Genomic DNA, 12,390 nt, shown 5'->3' with positions numbered 1-12,390 from the left:
ATGAAACCCCACCCTGGCGTCTGGAGTGCTCAGCTGGTTCAACAAAACCCGACACCTCGATGTCCTCCTGCCGCCTCTAATGATCCTCCCGGGAGCCCACGAGCCGTGATGGTGTCCGAGACCACCGCCTGTTTCACTCGCTCCCTGACTTCTTGTTCTTTAGCTGTTCACATAAATATGAAACAAAATATAAACGCGTACAATACTTTGCCAATCCACTGCTGGATGTAGGCCTCCACATACCGTGTAGGCTGTTTGACCATACTTCACCACACTGGCCAGTGCGGTTTGGTGAAAGGGTGGCCAACAAACTATTCTGAGAGCACTCTCCACTGATGTTGGCCATGGCCATGAATTGAACTCGGGTGACCGGATTCATATCGCGCTGACCACTATTTTCCTGCTCCCCTGTGGAATTCCCTCCCGTTGTCTCCTTTCCCAGTTTCCAATAACCTCGCTCAATTCAAGCAACATGAAGCCTCGATCCCGTACGTAATTAATACGTGCTGTTTGTTGCTGCCAGCTTTGCGTGTGGGGCGCGCCTTTTGGCGCCGAGGTGCCCAGCCACTTGGCACAGCCTCCCACCATTTCACAATTAAAAAATTCTCTTCCAGTTGCGCTAAACGCAACGACGGGCCGACATTCATCGATCGTCCGCACGAAGAGACGCTTAATACAAGTGAACGCAGCTCTCCCGCGAGAAATAATCCGAGCGCTCGGCAGCTCCTATCGATGAGCGCCGGCGTCGCGTCTTGATGAGCGTCGCCCGAGTCACGTCCACAACACGCTGCGGTCTGCACACATCTTGACTTTATTGTGCTATACATAGTAGTGTATCTCATCATCGTTATTATTATTATAATCATCATTATTATTATTCATGAATCAGTTGTCACCAGGGCTTAATTTCAGCCGGGTCGGTGGCCTGGAAATGATTTCCCGCACCCCGGCACACCATATTCAGTATACCACCTCTCGCTACAGGCTGTGGCCACCTGCTGCATCTACCAGCGACCCATAAAAGATTTCCCGCACCCCGGCACACCACACCCAGTATAACACCTCTCCCTACGGACTGTGGCTATTTGCGGCAGTCACGCGGCACCGGCTCCAGTCTACCAGCGACCTGGAAAACATGCGGAGAGAAATGAAGCCCTGGCTGTCGCGCCATTCGGTGTAAACGAACATCGACCGACGAGACGAGTTTTAATTATTGCACGCGAACGAGACGGCGACGAGAGGCACTCTGAGGGCCCGTGTTCTGCACGGCGACGAGCGGACGTGGTCTCGCTGCCACAACCAACACGCACGGCCCAATCTACACACACACACACAGACGGCCCAAAGCAGGGGCCGGTACCAAGCTAGGTGGAGAAACGTCGGTGGTATCGCGCGAGCGGTTCACAATCGCAAGTTTGCGAGTTGCAAATCCTAGCTGGTGGGTTTCCGCATGGTGGGGTTTGACTCGGCCCATCATTCCTTTGGGATGTGTTCGATAAAACGGGTACCGCTTTATTGGTGGAGACAACAGTGGGTCGTCCTATGTGAATAGACTCTCTCCACGCCCATAGAAAATGAGGAATGTCCACGTGGGCTCATCACGGGACATAATCACCACTGCCTCTCAATGCTCGCTTGAGCAGGACATCGTTCTGACTAGGTAGCCTGGTGGAAGTGGACACGACTCCTGGTGGGGTAGGGGGGGGGGTGTTTAATCCCCCCTCTCTCTGTAGTGGGCGTGTGGGCCCATGCGGGCGGCCCGCGGGCCCCAGCCCGGTTGTGCCACTGGGGGGGGGGGGGGGGGGTACCAAACCGACTGTGGTGGGGGACACCTTGGTGGTGGTGCACACCGCCGATGATGGCCCGTTGGACAAGCACATCAACTCTCCCTCTGCTTTATTGTCACTCCACTGCTGGACGAGCGCCTCCACTCACCGTGGGGGATGGTATGGCCACACGGCAAAGCGATGGTGAGCGAAGGTTTGATGATGGTAATCGTTTGTTTTTGATATCACCTCCCCTGCAGACGCAAGGGAGGCTGGTGACTGTAAGGAGCACAGACGTTGGAGCACATCACAGTACAACAGTGAACTTTGCTGCACTGAACTCGGCCCACGCGCAATCTGCAGGTGGAGCCCTGCTTAGCTTTCAAGATCTGGCTAGATCGGGCATATTCATGGTCATTTGGTCCGATTGGCATACGTTTAGGAGGACCGATATCTTTATATGGCCAAAGGAAAGTTAATGTGATCGCCTACTCCACTGAGAAGTTTATGGGCCATGCATTGAGACCAGGCTTCAAGTATGTTCTGCTTAAACAGCTGAGATCACGCGGGTCCAGGATAGGAGTATCGCCAGGTGCGTGAGAGTGACCCGGTGTGTCTCCGACACTTTGCCACCTCGGGTGAGAGTCGATGACGCTGCCACAACCTCCTCTGCCCTGGGCCCCTTGGGACGAGCGCTTGGGCCACGAAGCAGGGCAACGTACAGTGCGGCACACGTGTGGTCGTAGACACGTGGCCCTCACGGGAGTGGCCTTTCAGTTAAATCAAATTTCTAAAAGTAGGGGGGCGGGGGGGGGGGCCTCACAGTGCGATTTGTTGTGCTCCGTCCGTCGACGGAATGATTTGGCGTCTCTGCGTTGTTGTCGCTGTCCGCCGCGCTGGTGGTGCTGAATCGGACCGCGAGAGTGAGTGGCGCAGTGATCGAGGAGGTGGGAAGCGGCTCAGCCGCGTTCACAAAGCGAATCGTGCGCGCGTGTTTCTTCGTGGGGGGGTTTTTTTTTGTTTCACTCCGTTTCGTTAAATCGTGTTCAGCACCTCGCGGGAGGAGAGAACGGAAGCAATTACTGCTTTGGGCTGATTAGGGAGCCTCTCCGCGGGCTTCTATCTCTCTATATATACACACACACGCACACATTACGCAAATACAAAATCACACGTCTGTTTGAGGGTGCACCGGCGCTAAGTCAGACCAGCCCTTAGCCGTTCTAGAGGGATTGTAAATAGGCCCGCGTGTACGCTGGGCTGTGAACTGCAGAACATTCACGTTGTAATAAATAGCGACCGTGAGTGACGATGGACAGCAAACTACAGAGTCTAGACTCAAGGCGAGCCAATGGACGCGTTGCGTGAAACCGTCAAGAGGTTTTTGCGTGTATGTGTGTGACGTAGACGCACACGTGTGTGTGTGTGTGCGCGCAAGTGCCACGTGTGTGCGTGTCTCTGCCGTATCGCTCTCCGATGTACCCTCTAAACAGAGTTCCTCAAGAACAGCGGTTCTGAACCTTTACTGCAGCCTTGCACCCCTTTGGTTCTCAATCGTAAAAGATGTACAATGCCAATAAACACATGTAGGTTTGATGAAACAAAGTGAGTTTCGATTATTTACCTTCTAAAAAAACCGTCCATGTCTCGCACTCCCAGAAAGGGCATCTCGCACCTCCAGGGGGTGCGGGCACCACAGGTTAAGAACCACTGCTCAAGAAGCTCCTGGCACGTGGAGTGAAACGTCGGACGTCGTGCCGAACGACACGCGGCACGAACCCAGAAAGGTGTTTGGAGAGGGCTACGTGCGTACGTGGGTAGCGGTGGCGTGGTGGTTAGCGCACTGCGCTGCGAACGCGGCAGCCCGAAATCGTTTCCCGTGCACGACCAATAACAGTGGCGGATATTTAACCGGTCGTGGGTCTCCCCTAGGTCGACTCGGCCTTAAATTAGTACCTGGTCAGGTGTGTAAACATTAACACTACCTCCTTGTGTGCTGTGCAGGCCTTCATAGGTGCTCGCTAACAGCATTTGCTCCAACAGTGTTAAAGGCTATATGGGGGATCTTTGTCTATATATATATACGCAGAATGAAAGCACATTGCTATTTCTGGCATTATACAACAGCATTAGGACCTCATGTGCAATACACCTGTGCTATCAGGTTCGGGCAGTAAGCACCTCTGCTGATTCCACACAGATCGTGTACGTGGGTGAGCGTCGATCCATCGGAGATGAAGTTCTTGGTCGCGGTCAGCGCGGCGTTCCTGCAGTCCAAGTGCCGGAGACGCCGCCACGGCCTTTATTTGCCACCGAACCCAGCACACCACATCCAGTATCCCTCTCCCGCTATGACTGTGGCTACAACTATTCACGCACCACCTACTCTAGACTAAAAAATACAATTCTGTGAGGAATGAAGCTGTGAGCATTGTGGGGATTTCCTAAACGGATTTTTCCAGATGTTGACTTCAGTCTCTCAAAGGTGCTTCGACTTACAGGGAGAGAGAGAGAGAGGGGAAGGGAGGGAGACACACGAGGCGACTTCAACTGCGGGCTCTTCCTGAACGCGTGTCCACACGTCATCACCGAGCCACAACTCCGGCAACTTCTCCCCGATCTCTCGCTGCGGTTCGGCTCCAACGCCACACACCCGGATCGGGTGGCCCTGATGGGGGTGGCCCTGTTGGGTGGCCCTGATGGGGGTGGCCCTGTTGGGTGGCCCTGTTGGGTGGCCCTGATGGGGGTGGCCCTGTCTCGCCACGACGGGTAGCGCAGCGTCCTCCCCCCCTCTCCCTCCTCCCGCTCGTGGTGTTGTCTCCGGGCCACTGTGGGAGCAGTCGAGTCGTGGTGCACACACGCCGTGCACGCACGCCGTGAGCACGTTGCGCCCGATCGTCAGTCAGTCCACCGCGGGCTCGCCGTGTCTGCAAGATACGGGAGGGGAGAGCAGGAAGGCTTATTGTTAATGTTATCATCATCATTCTACTTGTTTACCCAATAAAGCATCCAGGAGGGGTCCTGCCAGGTTTTCGCAGTAGGGGGCGATGTTGCTGCTGCTGCTGCTGTCTTAGTAATCTCCAATTGAGTGAATTGCAAGTGACTATTTTTTTAATAATGGGATATTTTTCTTCAATTACAATTAAATGTTATGGTATTTAAGCTACGGGAGGAAACTGGAGGAAACCCATGCAGACAAAGGAGAGATACACAAACTGCACACACTCATTCAAACTCTGCACGAACAGGGAGAGAGCACACACAAACGTATATATGTGTATGCACGATGAACTTCTTTCGTACCGTACGTAGCCAACCGTGCTAATCGGAGGAGCGGGGAATAGGACAACACATTAAACGCACAAAGCAGTTCTAAAGAAATTAGTTTCCAATCTTGATTTAAAAGTGCATAGCTCCAGCGAGCTTCCAAATATCGGAATGAAGAGCGTTCCAGACGGCCGCAGAAGCGCATCAGAAAGCGCCGCGTGTGATGCAGCGACTGCCGTAGTTGTGGACGCAGGTTGGCGGCTTCGTATCGCAGCGCAAGTGGACGTGGCACGCACACGAGCGAAGCGCGGGTCACGCGGCGGCGAGTTGGCGACGACTACGCAAGCCCCACGTCTGGTGGAGGGACAACATTGGGAGCCCGTCACGGGTTTGTGATGTTTCCCGTAGCGAGAGCGGCGGGCGTTGCTCGTCGCGGGATCTCTGCGGGTTTTTTTTCATTATTGACGACTTGCAGCAGAGCACACGGCAGATGCCTTGGCAGTGCGACTCACGACCTCCGCTTGGTACCAAGATCCAGGACGGTCACGGCTATGCGCCGCTTCTCGGTGGCTGCCCCAACAGTCTGGAACGCAATCCCACGTTCGCAGCATCACCTCAATCGTTTCCTTCAAGAGACACTTAAAAACTCACCTCTACAACCACGCTTTCGAGTGACTCTGAGCTTGGCTCCGCGTCTCTGAGTTGCGGCCGTTACGTCCGCAAATTTGCGCGCGTTATAAATTGCATTTTTATTATTATTATTTGACGAAGCAGCGAACAACTACAAAAATCCCTGAAATCTTCCTGGGAAGGCGGCGGTGGCGAGGGCAGCGGCAGCAGCTGAGCCGCACTGCTCCTCGCGAGAATCTCGAGCTTTAGAAGCTTTTGCTCCCTGAAGGCGTTTGCGTGCCAGCAATTACGAAAAATGCGGTGTGCGTGCATGCCTGTGTGTGCATGCCTGTGTGTGTGCGTGCCTGTTTCCGTGCTTGTGTGTGCATGCCTGTGTGTGAGTTTGTGGGTGTGTGCATGCCTGTGTGTGCGCGCTTGTGTGCGTGAGTGCCTGTGTGTAGGGTGGAGCTGTTGCGTCATGATTAGTGTGCTGTGTTCACCTGCGTGCGTTTATGTGCGTGTGTGTGTACCTGTGTGTTGGGGAGCGGTTGGGGAGCGGTTAGCACGCTGCGCTATGAACCCGGCAATCCGAGTTCGGTTCCCACTCATGGCCAACATCAGTGACGATTATCTGAACCGGTCATGGGCCTTCCCTAGGTCGACTCAGTCTTAATGAGTACCTGGTGCGGTGTGTAAACATCGCCACTGGGAAGACAAAGGCGGTCGGGCGTGGTGCTGGCCACCCACCCCCTTGTTCGCTGTGCCGGCCTTGATAGGTGCTCGTTAGCAGCACTTGCCTCAACAGTCTGAGCAGGCTATACGGGGGATCTTTGTCTTTGTGTGTGTCGGGGGGGGGGGGGGTTTGCGTGTCTTGAGGAGCGGTGGCCTAGTGGTTAGGGCACTGTGCCGCCAACCCGGCGACCCGAGTTCAATTCCCGGCCACTCATGCGCTGCCCATGCCTTGATAGGCGCTCGCTGACACTGCCTGCTCCAACACAATCAGTTTAAAGCAACGAAGGGTCACCTCTGTGCGCACCTGTGCACCGAACGCGCCGGAAAACGTTAAGCAAAAAAAAACGGCAGCTGTGCCAATTTACTGCCGGAATAAATGTAGCGAACCCACGGCAGGTGCACCGCGATGGGCCGGGCCGCCCTCGTTTGCGAAGGAGAAGCCGGAGAGGAATCTGCTGCATTATAAAGCAACTTTTATTGGCGCGTTCGTGCGAGTGGGGGGGGGGGGGCCTCTAACACGCTCCGCGAAATTAACACGCGCTCCGGCGGCGGCGTGTCTGTGAGAGGCTAAGTAATTACGTTTTAAGGTGAACGGTCTTCAAGGTCGTCCGAGTGGGTGTGCGTTTCTCTCTCTGCACAGGACAGCAGAGCATCTCTCACCGAGAAGGGGAGGGATGGATGGAAAGGGTGGGGGCTGGGGCCGGGTGGGGGGGGGATTGGGCTTAAGCCGCGTGGTCAGGGCGTTAGCAAACATCGGGACCCCCAAGCAACTCAAGGGGCCTTGGAGATTTATAGGAGAAATTATGGGTGCATTAAATATCGGGGGGGGGGGGGGGGGATTCCCAAGTCCTAATAAACATAACGAGATAATTATCCCGAGGCCAATTAATCTCTCCCATCTCTATCTTGTCTTCATTTCTCTTCTGTCATCTCACTACCTCATCAACAACTTGTCGATGTCTGCTGGAGGCCAGGATGATTTGGGATGACCGCGGCTCTGAGGGCCCTCACTAGGACGTCAGGACCAAAACTTAATTTCCATGGACCCTCCCAAACCCCACCCCCCACCACCAGGATATACGTTTCTGGAACTCAGCCCTGGATAGCTCCGACTGAAACAGATCCCTGGTCAGAACAATGTAAAATTAAACTAGCAACTTAAAAAAAAAATTACCAGGTAAGACTCACTGAGTTATTATAACTCTTTGTTAGAAACGACCTGGCCACAAATGATATCCCGATTACGGGGCTTATCACGTGAACATGCATAGGAGCCAAATCCACGACACGCAAACTCCAAATATACAGCAGGCGTCAGCGTTGGGCTCAAACCCACGACCTCCTGTGCACCAGGCAAGGGAGTTAACATCTCGCCACCGTGTAACCATGGACGAGGACGAACACAGAATGGGGCCTAAATATATATATGAGGCCGACCCAGATAAATATGTATATATAAATTCAGATTTATTTAGGTGTTCAAAACTGTTTACTGAGAATGTAAACAAAACTCGCAGCTAAGTCTGACACGATCCGTAGATATTATCGACTTGCGGCTATTGAACCGCCACGTTGGGCTGCAGTGCACCGTGAATTATTTTTGTCGTTGGCGCGCGCGGCACGATCGTGTTCAACGCCCCGGCAATTGCTACAAGTGCATTGCAACGCCGTCGTGAGGATTGATTCACTCCTGTTTGTTGACCTTACGATCATTGCAATATTGGCTACTCCATCATTTGCATTGATGGCATTGAGCCCCAAGTGTAATTATCTCTTTTAAAATATAAATTAATATATTTTTTTGTATCTTTCCAGCCGTTGGCCAAACCCACGGGAGCCACGTGGTGCTTCGGCGTCCGAGCGGAACGGACGACTGAATGGCTGATAAAAATAATAATCAGATTGGACGACACTGCAGTGTTAGTAGTGCACAAGCACAGTTTGGTCGTACATGTTATGTATATCGTACATCGTACGTATATCGTTTATTGTTAAATTTGAATCACAGTTCCTATGATCACTGCTACATTGTTTTTATCGCTTTATTTTGGTGATTTTGAAAACGTTTTGGTTTAGCCATGTTTGTTTGTTGTAGTGCAGAGTTAGCTTGATAACTTTAATCTAAATTGTCTGATGGTTGTTATTGTTTGACTTGCATCCCACTGGGATTTTTGCACACAGTGTTGAAATGCGGTGTTTTTCTGGAAGACTTTGCTGTTTTTTCCTGGATTTTTCTGTTGCGTGCAGTCACTTTCAGATGTTTCTTGTCCATGTTTTTGTTTTGTTGCGGTTGCACCCGAGTCAAGAGCCGCATGGCTCGGAGGGTTATACCTAGTAAATGAAACTGAAAACTGAAACCCCTGCACTCGTTCATCAATGACATTGTGGCCTTAGTGTATACATCTGCTTTGAAGATGGGCCATTGGATTTATGATAATACAAAGCAAATGTATTGTTAACCCTAGTGCAAATTGATGCCACATCTCTGATGGTCAGTCGCTAAGAGGATGGCATCACGAGTATCGGCAGGGCGTGATGTGCGCCTTGTCCTCCCCACACTCCTCGCCCTCTGCGGGACTGAGCTGGAATCCAGCGGTCCCCGGTTCGATCTCCCAGCGCGGCAGTTGAAACAATGGGGGCAAAGTTTCCTAAATCCCCCTGCCTCGGTCCAACCAGCAGTGTGAATGGGTCCGCGCATGGTGAGGTGAAGTGCGGGCACTCCCACCTCTCTCAACACGTCTGACCCCCGTGCAGAGGGGCTCTCTCTAGAGCTCCCTCATGCGGGGAGGCCCTTCCGGCAGCAGTGGCTCGATCAGGAACTTGCGGAGCTGCACCGTCGCCTTTCACCTGTTTCCGTGACGTTTAAGACCCCACGCGGAGGCGAGGGACTTTTAACAAATCCGCGTTTTGTTTCCCTCCCGCCTCTGACAATGATGACGCAAACAGACGTAAATAATGGATTTGTCTTGCCTGCTAAGAGTGTTTTCGTTCGGGTCAGGTGGATTATTTTTGTGGAGGCGCCTGTTGGATCGCGTCGCGTCTCTTCCGCTCGCTCGCCCACACGCCGGGGGCTTCAAGTAGCTAAAAGGGGGCCCGCGGATTCAGAAAAAAATATATATCGATGTGAGCGTGCCAAAAGTCAGCTAAATGTCAGAGCCCCGTGTATTTTTAACAAGTTGCTACATCTCTGTCTCTTGTTTGTATCTCTTCAGTCACCTCACCAGTTCAAATATTGAAAGTTAAAAGTAACATGAAGCCAGAGTGATTTCTGACTCGAATGAGCATTCCGCCGTTGGTGCTCAACTCCTGTTTAGAGCCCTGAACCAGTGGTGGGAAAATTCCGCGTTTCCGAATTTGGTGGGGGCGAGTCTCAATATATCAAGCATGGGTGACTTCCCCACTTTATTGACCCCCCACCCAAGGAAGCGATGATGGGCCGAGTCAACCGCTTGCTCTACCGCTGGAGCCACCGGCCGGTCAATTGAAAAGTGGGGGACCAAAAAATACATAATTTGCTCAGCCCCCGACCCTGAATGTGTGTGGTGTGCGTGGAGGGTGAAGCGAATGGAGGATCGAGCGCGTGGAGAGGGGGTTGTATGGTCACCGCGGTGTTTCTCGTCTTTGCGACTCAGCGTCGTCGTCCAAAACCGTCCCCGTTATTCCTCCGCCTCTCGCGTTAACGACGTCGTCGTTGGACCGTCGCCTGAGACCGTAGCAGTCGACTTTGTGACCACAGCGCTGCACCAACGATGGATGTCGTTGTTCACAGGGGCTTCAGTTGGTACGGAATCGAGCACCCGGGTGCGGGTTTGCGATGGGTTTGGGGACACGGTTATCATCAGCATTAGGGCTCGGGTCAGTGTTAGGATTGGGGTTAGAACCGGGGTGAGTGTGTTACAAACACGATTACCGTATTGTGCGCATTTAGATGCGCTTCTGTGGCCGTCTGGAACGCTCTTCCTTCCGATATTAGGAAGCCACTGGAGCTACGCACTTTCAAATCATCATCTAGATCGACAAATTCACTTTTTTAGAACCATTTGTTGTGTTTAGTTTGTCATTCCCCCGCACCTCCGATTAGCGCGGTTGGCTATGTACGGTGCCAAAGAAGTTCAACACAGCGATATGCTTAGAACCGGCGCCGGCGTTAGCCGTAGGTGCCGTGCTCCGCCGCCGAACCGGCACTCACCACGCCTGCGACGCCGCAGCGTCCTGCGCCGAGCAGCCCGGCGCCGTCGTCACCGCGGAGCGCGGCTGCGTCAAAAGCAGCGCCGTGGCCGTCGTGGGCACGGGCAGCGGCACCACCGACGGCGCCGGCATCGGGGGCGCGGCCACCGGCACCGCCGAGTACGACGCCGAGACCGACGCCGAGACCGACGGCGCCCCGGACGGCGTCGCCCCGCCCTTGCCGGGCCCCGCGGGGCCGAGCGCCGGCGAGCCCGCAGCGGCCGCGTTGGCCTGCGCCGAGCCGGGGCAGCCGGGCCCCCAGAGGCACTGCAGGCCGCAGCGCGCCAGGTAGACGCGGCACAGCTCGTAGTTGGTGGTGCAGTAGAAGAGCAGGTCGACGGCCACGAGGGTGATCATCAGCAGGCCGTAGATCCACACGCCGATGAGGCCGCCGTAGTTGCTGTGGCGGGGGAGGGGAAGAGACGGTGGGGAGGAGAGGCGGGGGCGAGATCGTCCCGTGCGTTAGCTCTGGGCCGACTCTGTTCGTTTGTAGAGGTGGGGGGCAGGGTTCATGATAAATCTCGCAGGGAGGATCTTATCCAAGTGAAGTGTTCGCGTGGAACTCTGTTGTTGCCCTGTAGGTAACCGGCCACATCGATCACAGGGCTATGCCCAAAGACCTGGCGGTACAATACCAACGGTAATTGATGAGGCCTTTCAGCCAACGGGGCCAACGTGGCGATGTTATACCACGCACGTGCGACGTCGTGATATGACATCACGCGTGTGACGATATCACGTGTAGTGATGTCATTTCACGACGTCGCGCGTCACGTGGAAAGGGGATGGCTCCGAAAGTTAACTGGCAAACGTTGGACAGCGCGACAGAATCCAAGTTGTCAATTTGAACCGAATAGGCCCCGTCACTATTAAGCGCAAACACAACACACACACACACACTTGAGATGCCAGCTGCAGCAGGTGTCACCTCGTCGCATTTATTTTGTACACTCATCCAGGGCGTGCTGTAATTTCAACCGGGTCACTTATTTCCATACCCGGCACACCACGTCCACCATACCCCCAGTTCCTTCTCTACGCTGCCTCTGGGCCTACTCCAGTCTGCGAGCGACCCCCCCCCCCCCCCAGAAGATTTACAGCGATAAATTAAGCCCCGCCGATGCAATCAATAGTCCAAACGTTCCGTACACAAATCAACGGCGCTTGCTCCAGGAATAAAACAAAAACCGCGCAAATTCTCAACGGAGTGATTGATGAAATCCACGTGGGCAGCTTCCACTTTTCCTCCCCGTGCACACCTCCCTCGAGCACGATCGGCTACGTACGGTGCCAAAGAAGTTCAACGTACATACGGAAGGTCCCCACGACGGAGGGCCCCGACTCACTTGTGCCCGTAGGCCACGGCGTCGGCGGTGAGGTTGATGGCCATGACGTGCTGGAACTCGCTCTCGTTGCAGCAGTACTTGAGCGTGGCGTTGCTGCGCCGGCAGCAGTAGAGACGCGCCTTGTCGTCGGAGAGGCGCGGGCAGTGGAAGCCCGGGTGGTACTTGTCCACGTGGTCCGTGTACGGCTCGCACACGCGGTGGTACGCGCCCAGCCCTGCGCGCGTTACCGAGGCGGGGGTTGGGGATAGGGGGGACCTCGTTAATGTCACGCGCCTGAAATTCCGCATGTCCGGTATTTGCAGTTGGGTCCGTGTGTCGTATTGGCCGACTTTTAGTTTTTTTATCTCTATTCTCATCTGAAGGAGGCTCCCGGCACGTGTGTCGAAACCTCGGACCTCGTGCCGAATCGTCGCGCACAGCAGCACGACGGCAACAACGCCCCC

The 12,390-nt window shown here is 54.2% G+C and overlaps 1 protein-coding gene across 3 annotated transcripts in view; it reads right to left on the bottom strand.

Moving 5' to 3' along the window:
- Positions 1 to 794: 794 nt before the first annotated feature.
- The window catches only part of SHISAL1 (shisa like 1), a 109,668-nt gene continuing 98,072 nt past the window's right edge, over positions 795 to 12,390 (bottom strand). For all 3 annotated transcript variants that reach the window (XM_078859275.1, XM_078859274.1, XM_078859276.1), the window contains exons 3-5: positions 11,948 to 12,161; positions 10,564 to 11,001; positions 795 to 4,693 (exon numbers count right to left, since the gene is read on the bottom strand). In XM_078859275.1, coding sequence (XP_078715401.1) covers position 4,693; positions 10,564 to 11,001; positions 11,948 to 12,161 — 653 coding nt within the window. In that variant the 3' untranslated portion in view covers positions 795 to 4,692. The remainder of the gene's footprint in view (positions 4,694 to 10,563; positions 11,002 to 11,947; positions 12,162 to 12,390) is intronic.

Source organism: Lampetra fluviatilis, chromosome 8 (assembly GCF_964198595.1).
Source record: "Lampetra fluviatilis chromosome 8, kcLamFluv1.1, whole genome shotgun sequence".
Taxonomy (NCBI): Eukaryota; Metazoa; Chordata; class Hyperoartia; order Petromyzontiformes; family Petromyzontidae; genus Lampetra; species Lampetra fluviatilis.
This window is presented reverse-complemented; position numbering and strand designations above follow the sequence as displayed.